The sequence below is a fragment of the Engraulis encrasicolus genome, chromosome 6 (genome assembly GCF_034702125.1).
Source record: "Engraulis encrasicolus isolate BLACKSEA-1 chromosome 6, IST_EnEncr_1.0, whole genome shotgun sequence".
NCBI classification, from domain to species: Eukaryota; Metazoa; Chordata; class Actinopteri; order Clupeiformes; family Engraulidae; genus Engraulis; species Engraulis encrasicolus.
This window is the reverse complement of record NC_085862.1, coordinates 21,621,091-21,633,230: the sequence shown is the minus strand read 5'-3', so window position 1 is coordinate 21,633,230 and position 12,140 is coordinate 21,621,091. Positions and strand designations below refer to the sequence as shown.

The following is a 12,140-nucleotide window of genomic DNA, read 5'->3' as shown; positions in this document are numbered from 1 at the left end:
TGTGTGTGTGTGTGTGTGTGTGTGAAAGATGATGTGACCTGATGTCTTGAAGCAGAGGAGAGGAGGAGGCAGAGACTTGTCAGGACTTCTCTGTGTGAATTGAAAAGAAAGATGAACTCTCTTTATATTACTTTTTTTTAGCCTTAATTTGAAACAAAATTAAATTCTTGACTTCAATTTCTTGAGAGTCAGTCAACAATGGCATATTTCTAAACTGTACTTTGCTGAGTGCTATTTCCATTATCGGTTTCACTGTGCTAACTTGTGGGGCATGTTTTACATATCTAAATTACTACTGTATTAGCACCTGTGTTTCATATCTGTTATGATACAGAAACTCTGACTTCTTACTTTTGATTTTCATTTTCTTCTTTCATGCTTTCATGCGTCATATCCTTCAGTGAAGCTCTATGTTATGAGAAACAGCACACATAGCCTACATATACGTACATACCTATCCGAAGTCATCCTGCTTAGTCAAGACCCGTCTCAAACCCACGACCTCACAACTAACTAGTGTCTGAAGTGTCTGAAAAGCCTAGCCAGGCCACACCCTCCAAGTGACGCGACACCTTCAGCATTGCTTCTAGTCAGGCCAAGGGCAATGTAAATATTGTTTCTGATCCAAAATAGGGAACTCCACGCTCTTTGTCGGACACCAGTCAACCAGTAGCAAACCTAGGGAGGCGGGTCAACCATGCTGTTTGGGAAATGTTAATTGTTATGCTCTTGGTCAGACCAAGTCTCGAAGAGATTTGAAAGTCGATGATAATCAGGCTATGAGCCATACACCACTGTTGCTTTTCAGGAGTGTAAATGAAATGCAGCAGAGGCATATGGGCAAGCACACAACACCACCTATCAAAGGAAGTGTTTCGTTGCAAAATGTATATCAACATATCAAATTTGGAACATTTCGGGAAATTTACGTTTTTGTATTGGCCATTGCATTGCAGAATGCATTTTATATTGGTTTAAAAACTATGTTTTCAAAATAGGCCTACTTCAATGGCAAGAATTCACACATAGATGTTGGGTTGTCTGAACAGTCATTTCCAATAATAAAATGCAAAAGTCAAAAAATGGTGCTTAAGTCGTTTCTTAACAAAACTCTTCAAATGCTGGTCTGCATAATGAGGAACATAAGTGCTTTGATGAGCCCCTTAATGCAAGCCCGTTGCACCAGTGGAATGCTGTAAAAAACTTTACAAACAGGCTACTACACCACTATGACAGTACTCGCGGCCTTTAGTAGCCTAATACATTACGACTTGGCCCAGCTGTGGCTCATTCGTCTGGGCACACTGGTCTGCTCAGCGTCCCAGGTTCGAGTCCGGCCCAGGTCATTTGCCGAGCCTCTCTACTTGCTTCCTGTCAACCTCTAACTGTCCTGTTGGCTAAGAAAAAAAACCCTCAAACAAACATAAAATACAAACAAACATTACGACTTGGTCATTGCCATGCATTTTGGTAACAGCTCATTTATAACATGGACCGTGCCTTACTGGGTTAAGGGGACACAAGGTAGGATAATCAAATCAAACTATTACCTTCATGTTGCGATGCTTAAATGAATCATTAAAAGGTGAATGGCTGCCTGTCCTGAACACCCCACCTGTGCATAAGTAGGACTAGCCTACACATGCATAGGCTACTTAAATGTGCTGCTGCAAAACCCTTGCTCTTTGGTCACCTCTATGATGAAATATAACCTGTATGTCAATGCCAGTAGCCTACTCTGGGGCTGAAGAGATTAGCAAACTGAAGGTCACTGTGACATCTCAGTGTTCATGGGAATCCATTGGTTCAGTTCAAGCCTTCTATTTGGGAAGCTCTACCAAACTAATTGTTTTTTTTCCTTTACATAGGCCTATGGGATTTAATCAAAGAATAAGACTGATTGGATTGAGGTGGCTTGTCCAGGTTCTGAATATGTGTCAACCTTGTCATGCACAAAATTAGCCTATCTTTGATACATAGGCCATATTTTACAAGCCTTGCCTTTATTAAGGCTATGTTACTATAAGCCTTTATTTGGCTCAACCTACAGAAGACAATAACCCAGCCAGCAATGTTGAAAAGGATGCACTACCCGCCCCATGTTCAACTGCAACACATCAGCAATAACAATCAGCCATGGTCTGCAAATCTTTCTGATCCAATTTTAGAAAGCAGAGGCCTATCAAATGGTGAGAATGTAAAACTGCAACAGTCACATAATGTTTCAACGGGGCCCAGTTGAAGTCATTTCAAATGGGGGGGGTCTGCGTGCTTGAGGAAAGTGATCATTTGTTTTGAACAAAAAGCAAAAACAGCTGTAGGCCTAGTGGACTGAAATTTATTCGTCCAAAGGCATCGGCAAAGAATCGCCTACGTTTTTCTAAAAGCTTTGATCTGATCTGCTAATCTAATCTGATTTTGAAACAGGTGATCACAGAATAGGCTACTTTACCTAAACTGCGTTTTAGCGTGTTGCCCAAGTTTTGCGCTTGAGTTACTAGTAGACGAGTTGGTGGAACATTATGTTAGTGATCGTAGCCTGACGTGACTGGACGCGATTGGAGGGTGGTGCTGGTATATAGCCGACAGACTCCTGTTCCACCCTTTCGCCAGTGGAGTTCCATTGCTGCTTCTGCACCTCATCGGGCAGACGGGAATACAAACACAAGTAAGTAGCTAACCTTACTATGAATGTTTCGCAATCTAACCATTAATATTTTATTGGGGAAGATGAAGGTAGCCTCACATCGACAGTAGAACACTGTGTTCTGTTTGGAGGACAACCAAGTAGTGTTACACACTTTCTCCATGGAATGACTCTGGTCTGACTCCATGTTAATCGCCTCACGGTGGACTGTTTCGCCCTGTCTTAATGCCTACGTGGACTTTTAAGCAAGACAGTTGGGAACATTACCACAGAGAAAACACGACACGGTTGTCACTACATGGCCTCTGAAACTGGTAACAAATTGACATGACGACTGTGGGTTTATTTGACAGACCATTTCTTTCTGTCAGTGTGTGTAGCTAATCTAGCTAGCAGAAGTTTAGAAATGGAGTCAATCTGAGTATGTTGCTAGCTATCTAACTAGCCAGCTAACAGCGGCTACGTGTCATCACAGCGCACGCGCAACCTAAAGTTTATATTAGTTTATTAGCCGAGTAGCCACAGATAGCTGGACTATTAAAAGTGCTGTTGCCGTCGCCAAACAACACCACTTGTTGTGCTTTGGTAATGCTTTGGTACGCAAGTGACTTAACCTAAGGAGACACTTTTGCCACGTTTGTGTCGATTGCCTATTGCGAAATGGCCATCGTCACATCTTGTCCCTAGCCTCTTAGCTGGTTAGCAAACTTTGCTAACCCTTCTACCAAATAGTTGACGTAGCACGGTTCCAGTTGCAGGAGTTCAGTGTCGGCGTTCAATCAACAATTTGACCGGGTGCAGATTGTGAAACAAACCATATCCATTTCGACACCAAGTACTGTTTTTGTCAGCTATTTAAACAGCGACATATGTCATTGACGGTCCTATTCATCCCCACAATCGTTCACATAGTTCAGACAGCCACGTTAGAAGGTGGAGGTGGCGATAGGCCACTCATTCTCCACCTAGCCAATAGCCATATAGCTAAATGGCTAACTCTCAGCTGCGCATTACTTTATCTACACTGGTTGAAACCGCCCATTTATAAAGAAAGGCGTTTTTGAAATGGGTTCCCTGACATTGTGAGATTTGAGAAGACAAATTTGTTGCTGTGTATAAAAAGGAACTTGTTCCTTCAAATGTGGGTCCTTGAGAAAATCGAAAATATTGTGTCCTTAGTGAAAAAGAAGTAGCTTTGAGGCATTAGAAATTGGATGCTTTATGGATCGTATGCCTACACTTCAGGATTACATAATGAGCAAAGCTTTACTGGTTGCTGTGCTGCCTGTCACAGTGTCACTGATATTCCAGACCTCTTCCTGCAAGAATGTGGGACCCTCCCTCAAAAGTACTGACTGACATTTAATGTGCTATGAAGTTGGACAAGTAATCACTCAGACTGTTGTGATTTTCTCATTTTTGCCGCTAGTGTGACAACAGGGATGAAATCATAATAGTCATGATTGCATGTGAAGTGTTTCATGATGTGGATTGCGTTAAGGCTGTTGACATGTACCAGTCCCGGTAGATGAACTGCAGCTAAGCAGGCCAATGGATGTGTGGTCTGCTCTTTATTAGGTGTAACTTTCTAACTGCAAATTGCTGTGATGCTTACTACCTTAGTTATCTTGATATGGAAGGATGGACAATGCAGGTTTTGGAAGAGTTGGGCTCTGCCCAAAAGAAACACAATGACGTGTCTGTTAGTGAGTGTGTGTGTTTGCTGCTCTTTAGGCAAAAGCTGGCAGGCTGTTCCTGGTGCTAAATGTGCGTGTGTGTTGCTCTTCTCTCTTTAGGCAAAAGCTGGCAGGCTGACACGACCGGCGGCTTTACAGGACGGATTATCTGGTAACTGACCATTTAGCTGGTAAGGAACGGCACTACATAGCTATGCATGCATGCATGTGTGTGTATGTGTGTGCGCGTGTCCACAACCACTCTCTCTGTCTCTGTCCTGTTTGAAAGTTGCAAGGCTGTGAGGAGTCAGATATCCCATAGCCACACCCTGTGTGTGTGTGTGTGTGTGTGTGTGTGTGTGTGTGTGTGTGTGTGTGTGTGTGTGTGTGTGTGTGTGTGTGTGTGTGTGTGTGTGTGTGTGTGTGTGTGCGTGCGTGCGTGCGTGCGTGCGTGCGTGCGTGCGTGCGTGCGTGCGTGCGTGCGTGCGTGCGTGCGTGCGTGCGTGCGTGCGTGCGTGCGTGCGTGCGTGCGTGCGTGCGTGCGTGCGTGTGTGTGTCTCCAGGCTCTGGGGCAGATGCAATGTTGTCTCGAATGTGTTTGTGGCTATCCCCTGAAAAGGGAGCTCTAGCGATTACAGTAGCAAGTCATTAAAAATGCAAAAAATCTGTTGCTTTTCTTGCATGTGACTGAGTAATGTGCCCATTTTTTCTTCTGCTGCATTGAAAAGCAGCACATGGACTTGGCCATTTTGTCTAGAAAGCAGCACTGCCAACCCCCATCCTACAAGTGTCACACACGCTTGTGCACACACACACATGTACACACACACACCCCTGAACCCTCCTCGACATCATTTTATGAAAAAGCCTGTTGAGTGCCCCATCTGGTTCAGAGGCCCTTCCAGAGTGGTTGAGTGTGTATGTGTGAGGTGTGTAGTCTGGAAACTGTGTATGTGTGCACTCTGGAGGCAGTAGGAGAGCAGGAGAGGAAGAGGCCCCAGTGAGGGGGTTGAGAAACGGTATAGGCTAGCCCCTTAGTGTGTGTGTGCGCGCGCAGAGAACCGGCAAATTAATACAGACTAGCCCGTTACTGTGTGTTTGTGCATGCGCGCGGTTGCATGTGTGCGTGCGTGCATGTGTGCATGCTTTCGTGAGAGCTGAGAACACTAGAACAGGCTTGCTAACGCTAATAATGAAGGCTAGCCCTTTAGTCACCGACACTGGATCTCTCTGCTGACACTGCCAACACACACCATTACATACTCATACGCACACACACACCCACACCCACACATGCCACAACGCATGCATACACACACTTCTAAGCCAACACATGCTGCTGCTTCTCATGCGTATGAGCACTCACACCTACATACGTGTACATGCACATGAAAAAACCCTTTCTCACACATGCATGTGTACATAACTTAGCCAATGTGAATGTCACGTGCTGAGCACTGTTGCCCTGTCGTTCGAGGCCAAGACTACAATCGTGATAAGGCAGGGTGATCATCACACACACACACACACACACACACACACACACACACACACACACACACACAAACACAAACACACAGCCGTTAAGAGGAAGGACTACAATCATGATGAAGCAGGGGTGTCATTAACTTTTCAGAGATCCTGTTTATGGCTCAAGTGCTGCCTGTCATTTGTTGATACTGCGCTTTTGGTGTGTCCGCACTCCGCACATGGGATGTATACATAGTTTCCCTTTGCTATTATTTTGATGATGATTTAGTGGCATAAGCCCATGATTTTCTATAGCTGAGGAAATGACAAGGTTATGGTGATTTGACACTTAAAGGTGCACTGTAGGATCGTGGCCAGAGTAGGATTAGGTATTGCAACTTTACTGTTGGGAAATTTGATCTTGTCATGAATATTTACTAAGTAATAAACTAGCATTTACTAATATTACCAAAGTACACAAAGTAGAATTTTTGCAGATAAAAATGTCTATTTCTGGAAATTAAAAATGGCGGACATGGAGAAGATTCACCTTTTCATGCATGAAAACGGCAATTTTACCTGTCATAATGAATAATTAGAATTTGATAGTGGCGGTAATTGTTCATTAAAAAAGGCAACATTTGTTAATTGGCAGTATTAATTCTGGAGATAAGCTACTAAAAATATTACACACTGCAGTGCACCTTCATGATGATCTCATGGTCAAGCTAAAATGCAAGGAATCAGGATGTTCTGTTGATTTCCTTGTTGACCGTGCAATACTTCTTATATTGCTACCTGGTGATGAATGTTAAGGCTATTCCCTGCTTTTCCACCAATGCCGTGACACTGAAGATAATGACATCATAGACCGTCTAAGGCCTATGTCAACGGGTTCAGGATGTTCTAGCCCTGTTTCCACAAAGAGAGTATTGTGATGTGGTAGAGCAGCAGACTCCAGTCACGGCCCTAAAGGTGACTTCCTAAGCCACTCTACATCAGCGGAGCTACAATGTATTTCAGAATCCTATGTAGATGCCATCTTAACTGTCTTGTGCAGAGTGGCAGAGAACAGGCCAAATCAAGTCCTGTAGTTGCCATCGGACAACAGTCAAAATCAAGTCCTATAGTTACCATCAGTGAACAGGCAAGGCAAAGCCAGGTGACATTGTGTGGTGGCAAAGCCAGGACCGACAGGTGACAACGGGGTGTTGTGGAGCAGCAGGGCCAGTCAGGTCCTGTCCTTGCCTCCTGTGTGTGTATGGCTGGTGAATGGGGGTTTGGGGTTAATGAAAGGGGATGCTCCCGCGTGCAGCCTGTGGGGAGGAGGGATGTCGGATAGTCCTGTGTGTGGCCTGTCTTGGTGTACTGCGGCGTGGCCGGTGAATAAGGGTCAGTGGGGGGAATCCTCTTAACCCACAATCTCAGCCTACAGGCCTACAGACTGCCAAGTTATAATTAGACCAGTGCAGTGCAGGGCTGGCCTGGAGCTGGGGCTGGGCTTTGCACTTCACAAGCTATTCAGCCTCAAGCAGACCTCTTGCCATAATGAAATAGACAAACATCTTGCCATGGTTTAAAAGGCAGACTTTCCATATTCAAGTAGGCAAACATTGCTCCTCTTGATTATAAGACAGAGGTCAGATATGTTTGTAGAAAGGTGTGTGTGCGTGCGTGCGTGCGCGCGCGCGCGCTTTGACGAATGTTTGTCGACTCCCAATCAGGAAGTTCTAGCTCAGCAACTTTTTATGAATGGCCGCAGCACTCGTGATGATAAAAACACAAAAGCACACAGACGGCTATAGCATAGCTGATAAAAAACACTCGATAGCTATTAGGGGTGGTACGGTTCACAAATGTCACGGTTCGGTCCATATCACGGTTTCAAGGTCACGGTTTTCGGTTTTGTACGGTTCTGTTTTTTTTTTTTTTTTTAATAAAATGTATTATATAAAAATTAGAATGAAAATGTAAGCTTATCATGGGTATGTTGAATTTGACTTCATTTAACCCAACTGAAAGAGGAAAGATATCAATGATTTTAACATGCTTCCATTTATTTCACAAAAAGGGAGAACTAAGTCCTAACTTTTAAGTTGACAAATATTCAAATATTACATGCTATAACACATTTGACGTGTAAAAATAAAACAGCTACACTCCTGTAGGCAATGGGACCATTAGGTCAGTGCAGTATGACTATTTTGGTTAATGACACACTGAGAACGAATTGGACTTCTATTTTGATACCGCTTTCTGCGAGTTTTGCGCTTATGAACCAGTTACTTCCTATCATGAAACTGCCGGCCGTGAGAAGCATAGAAGTAAAATCAGAAGTCAAATTCAATTTTAAGTGAACAAGTGATAGGGTTATGTTATGTTAAAATGTGAAAGTTAAGGTAACAAATAATTTTAAAAGATCGTTTTTGTGTATGTGTAGGTGTATGCACAAGAATGTTTCACAAAACTCCTGTGAAGCTGAGCCTTTTAAAACAGTCAAATTTTATTTTTGTTATAGTGTTAAACATCAATGTTAACTAGGCAACAGCACAAAGTCCCCTTCCGTCCGTCAGAGTTTAACTGGCTACATATAATTAGGCCTACAGTTGATTGCAGTTAAGGACAGCGCAGTGAATCTGATGGATATGTTCAATTATCTCGCATTTTGCCGTCCGGAATCCCCATTCAATGCCACGTGGATATAGCCTACACTAGGCTACTGTAACGTAAGTCATAGTCTACTTTGTTCTGCTAATCTGTCATTGTTTGTAAATTCATGTTCATTTAATTTAAAATGGTCAGCATAAAGGCTGGGAACAGTCACTTGCGCTAACGTGGAGAGAGAGGGGGGACAGGGTGACGCTGCTGACCGACCTGCACTTGCTTGTAGGCTACTGTAGCCTAGTCAGCTGGCGCATGCTGTTACATTATGCCTTTCAGTTGGCTGATAGAAATCAGTCTTTCCACACTCAATATCCTACGTAGTCTTTGTGTTTTATGCTTGTAAAAGTAGTAGGATTTTAATAGCGTCGTCCGCCGGTGGTCACTATTTATTTTTATTTTTTTGAAACCGTGGGCACCGTGCGGTTGCCCACTACCCCGTTCCGTGACATGCAAACCGTACGGTTTCGGTTTGCAACGCAAACCGTACCATGCCTAATAGCTATACTATACCAGATAAAGCGCTCAATACAGGTCACATACCTGATACTGCGCTCCATAGCAGTGGCCAGTAAAACACTGATTAGATAATTACCATAGAAAATGTTAAAGTCCGAACTGTGACTGATAGTGACTTTATCACTTCTCTCTGCTTGTTGTTTTTTGATAATGAGGCTGCCCCTCCCACCTCTCTTTCTGTTTTCCCAGCCTTCCCAGAAACCTCGCTGATTTTCCCTTAGATTTATGAAAGATACGTAGTTGCCCCATTTGCTGAACATGGATGTTGATGGTGACCACCCCCCATATATTTAGTTATAGTTTTACTGATTTGTTTCTGAGTTTGTTCTTGTTATTACAAATGGTGTTTTTAGAAATCTAAATGAAATCTCTCTCCCTCTCTCTCTCGCTCTCTCTCTCTCTCTCTCTCTGCAGTGGCACACTCAGACTCCGTGTAAGCGTGTGAGGGATTTCGACCATGAGCTCAGTCGCTGTACTTACGCAGGAAAGCTTCAACGAGCACCGCAGCGGCCTTCTGCCGGAGCAGGCTGCAGGTAAGACACACCACACACACACACCCCACTTCACTCCCCACGGTCAACCCATCACTAAGCAGCCCCCCACCACTCTGCCTCTCACCTAACCTTCACCGTGGTTCTAAACAACCCTCACCCCACATCGAAACAGGTCACATCCCCACTCAATATTACCTAACCACCATAGCACAAACCCTCAACTTAATCCCAGCCACTTCTGCACTGCAGGCCACCCCGCCCACATCTTGCCTTCTGGTCTGACACCTCTCCCACCCCCCGTCCCTCGCCCAGTCTAAGGCTGGGCCTCAGATGAAGTGGAGGCATGAGCATTGTAATAAGAAAGGCATGGCTTTGCTTGGAACTCTGCCAGGGGTTGCTATGGTTATGGAACTGGAGAACTCTGCTTCTGCCATTTGGGCCAGAGGGAGTATTCTCTCTTCTCTACTTCCCCTGTTCAGCTTGTTGTTCTCTCTCGCTCTCCCTCCCTTTCTCCTCCCAGCCGTCTCCCCCTTCCCTCTTCAGCTAGTTTCTCTCTTTCCTTTCTTGTCCAACTAGTTATCCTCTCCCTCTCCCTCCTTGTCCAACTAGTTGAACTCCCTTCCCACCTATATCTTCACTCATTCTCCTCCTTATATGGGCACATTTCCAGACACGTATAAGGAAACTATGTATAATAGGACATTGTAATATACTGTGTGGACCTTTTTATGTGTTTTTTTAAGTTTGAGCAATAAAAAAAGTTGAATTTATAAAAAAAATGTTGCTATTTCCACGCCATCGCTTCAGTAAGCTGAGCTGGAGCAGCTCGTGTGGAGCTGCAACAGTAAAGACTAGGTGGAAGAGTCCCCACCCCTCTCCAATGCACGCACGTACTCACCTTGTCAGGACTTAGCAATATGGGACCTTTAGAATGACCTGATGGGGATGAAATTAGTTTTTGTATGTAATGTAGAGTACTTGAAAGTGCAGAGTATATAATAGTATGCCTCGTGCGTGCCCTTTATCCTGTCTGACCCTCCAGGGTCCAGCGGTGCAGGAGATGAGGACCTCCCCACCTACAAGGATGCCTTCCCCCCCCTCCCTGAGAAGGCCTCCTCCCCCGAGGCTACCCAGGATGCTGGCAATGCCTGGACCACCAAGATACGGCCCCTTAAGTCCTCCGTCATCACCCAGGTATGGAGACCATGCGCATGTAGAATAGTGTCGTCCTGGCCACCACCTTGGCTCTAATGGGGCTGCAAATGTGCTGCTATGCTGGTGACTTGGATTCAATTCCGGCCTTAGTCCTATTGTGAAATAAAGTCATAAAAGACCAAAAGAAGAGAATAGTGACTTCCCGGTAAGGGTGGGCGATATGGCAAAAAATGTCGGCACGATTTTTTTTGCATAAAAGCTAGATATCGAATTTTTTTTTTTAAAACACCATCTTCCTTTGAAATAATAAAAACAACAAAAAACAAAAACGCGCATTTTATATACTTGCAATTTGTAATTAGCAATTAATTAAATGTAAACACACTTATGACACTGATAAAGTGCACAATTGAAATACAATGGGGCACCTAAGTCTCCACCCCTTCCGGGCGGCTTGTGGGGCTGGGAACGCAAACACTTTTGACTGGGCTGTAATGGACTGATCAAAGCTATTTTCCAACCCACCTCGCATTTCCCCGTCGATCACACATATGCTGTGCCTCAGAATTAATAACAACCAATGGTGTGCTTGTTGACTTCACTTGGCAAGCGATTTTTAAGTTGTGTGTGTGCAAAAATATGTAATTATTTGGACTACACAACAGACGTCGCATGTCCGACGTGCAGCCACTTAAGCCACGGTGCAGCGGTAGGGTTGGCTGTGCCTCAGTTCACGTCAGATATGCGAGGCGCACGTGTAGTCTCTAACACAGTTTTGCACAAAAGCTAAAATAACATTTCTTGCGTGTCGAAAATGAGTGGTCTTACGACGCAAATCCAAACCTTTCAAATTCACTGTCATCATATGTGAAATCCGGAGCACATGCCAAACGGGATGAGGATTTAGCTTGACTCGCTCCATTAACTCGCATTCAAAATGTTGAGAGCTCCAGCCCCACGGATCGGAAGTAGAAGGGCGTGACTTAGGTGCCCCATTATGTAAAGACAACAACATTAAGTAAGTAGACAACACTCTGATTCTGATAGTAAACATCCTCACTGCAAGACAATCCATACGATTTCTCCACTTTGACTGATTCAAGTTGATCTTGTACTCGACTTCACCATTTCATATCATCATATTGTCCACCCCTGCTTCCTGGGGTTGGTGTTATTCAATTATTCTAGATATTTGTTTGTGTTAGAAATATGCATTTTACAGTGAGGTGAGAAGAACAACAAACTTCCTTATTTAACCAAAGCAAATGCAAAGCAAACATTACAATCTCCTGAGCTGAAGAGAAAAAGCTGGAACAGCTTTTTATTCGGATGTCGGACATGGTTTGGCCATCGAAACTTAAAGGGACAGTTTGGTCAATTTCAACATGCAGTTGTATTGCTCACGCTACCCTTGACTTGTCAGTACCTGGTGATGCCACATTTTTCGGCTCAGCCCTTTCCGAGATATGAGCAATTCTAATGGGGGCAGCGTTTGTTTACATTTTTTAAAAATGAAAC

The 12,140-nt window shown here is 44.1% G+C and overlaps 1 protein-coding gene across 1 annotated transcript in view; it reads left to right on the top strand.

Moving 5' to 3' along the window:
- Nucleotides 1-2,572: 2,572 nt before the first annotated feature.
- Nucleotides 2,573-12,140, top strand: part of hdlbpa (high density lipoprotein binding protein a) — a 34,312-nt gene continuing 24,744 nt past the window's right edge. The window contains exons 1-4 of the mRNA XM_063200912.1: nt 2,573-2,668; nt 4,444-4,514; nt 9,388-9,506; nt 10,510-10,661. Of these exons, the coding sequence (XP_063056982.1) occupies nt 9,431-9,506; nt 10,510-10,661 (228 nt within the window). The 5' untranslated portion in view covers nt 2,573-2,668; nt 4,444-4,514; nt 9,388-9,430. The remainder of the gene's footprint in view (nt 2,669-4,443; nt 4,515-9,387; nt 9,507-10,509; nt 10,662-12,140) is intronic.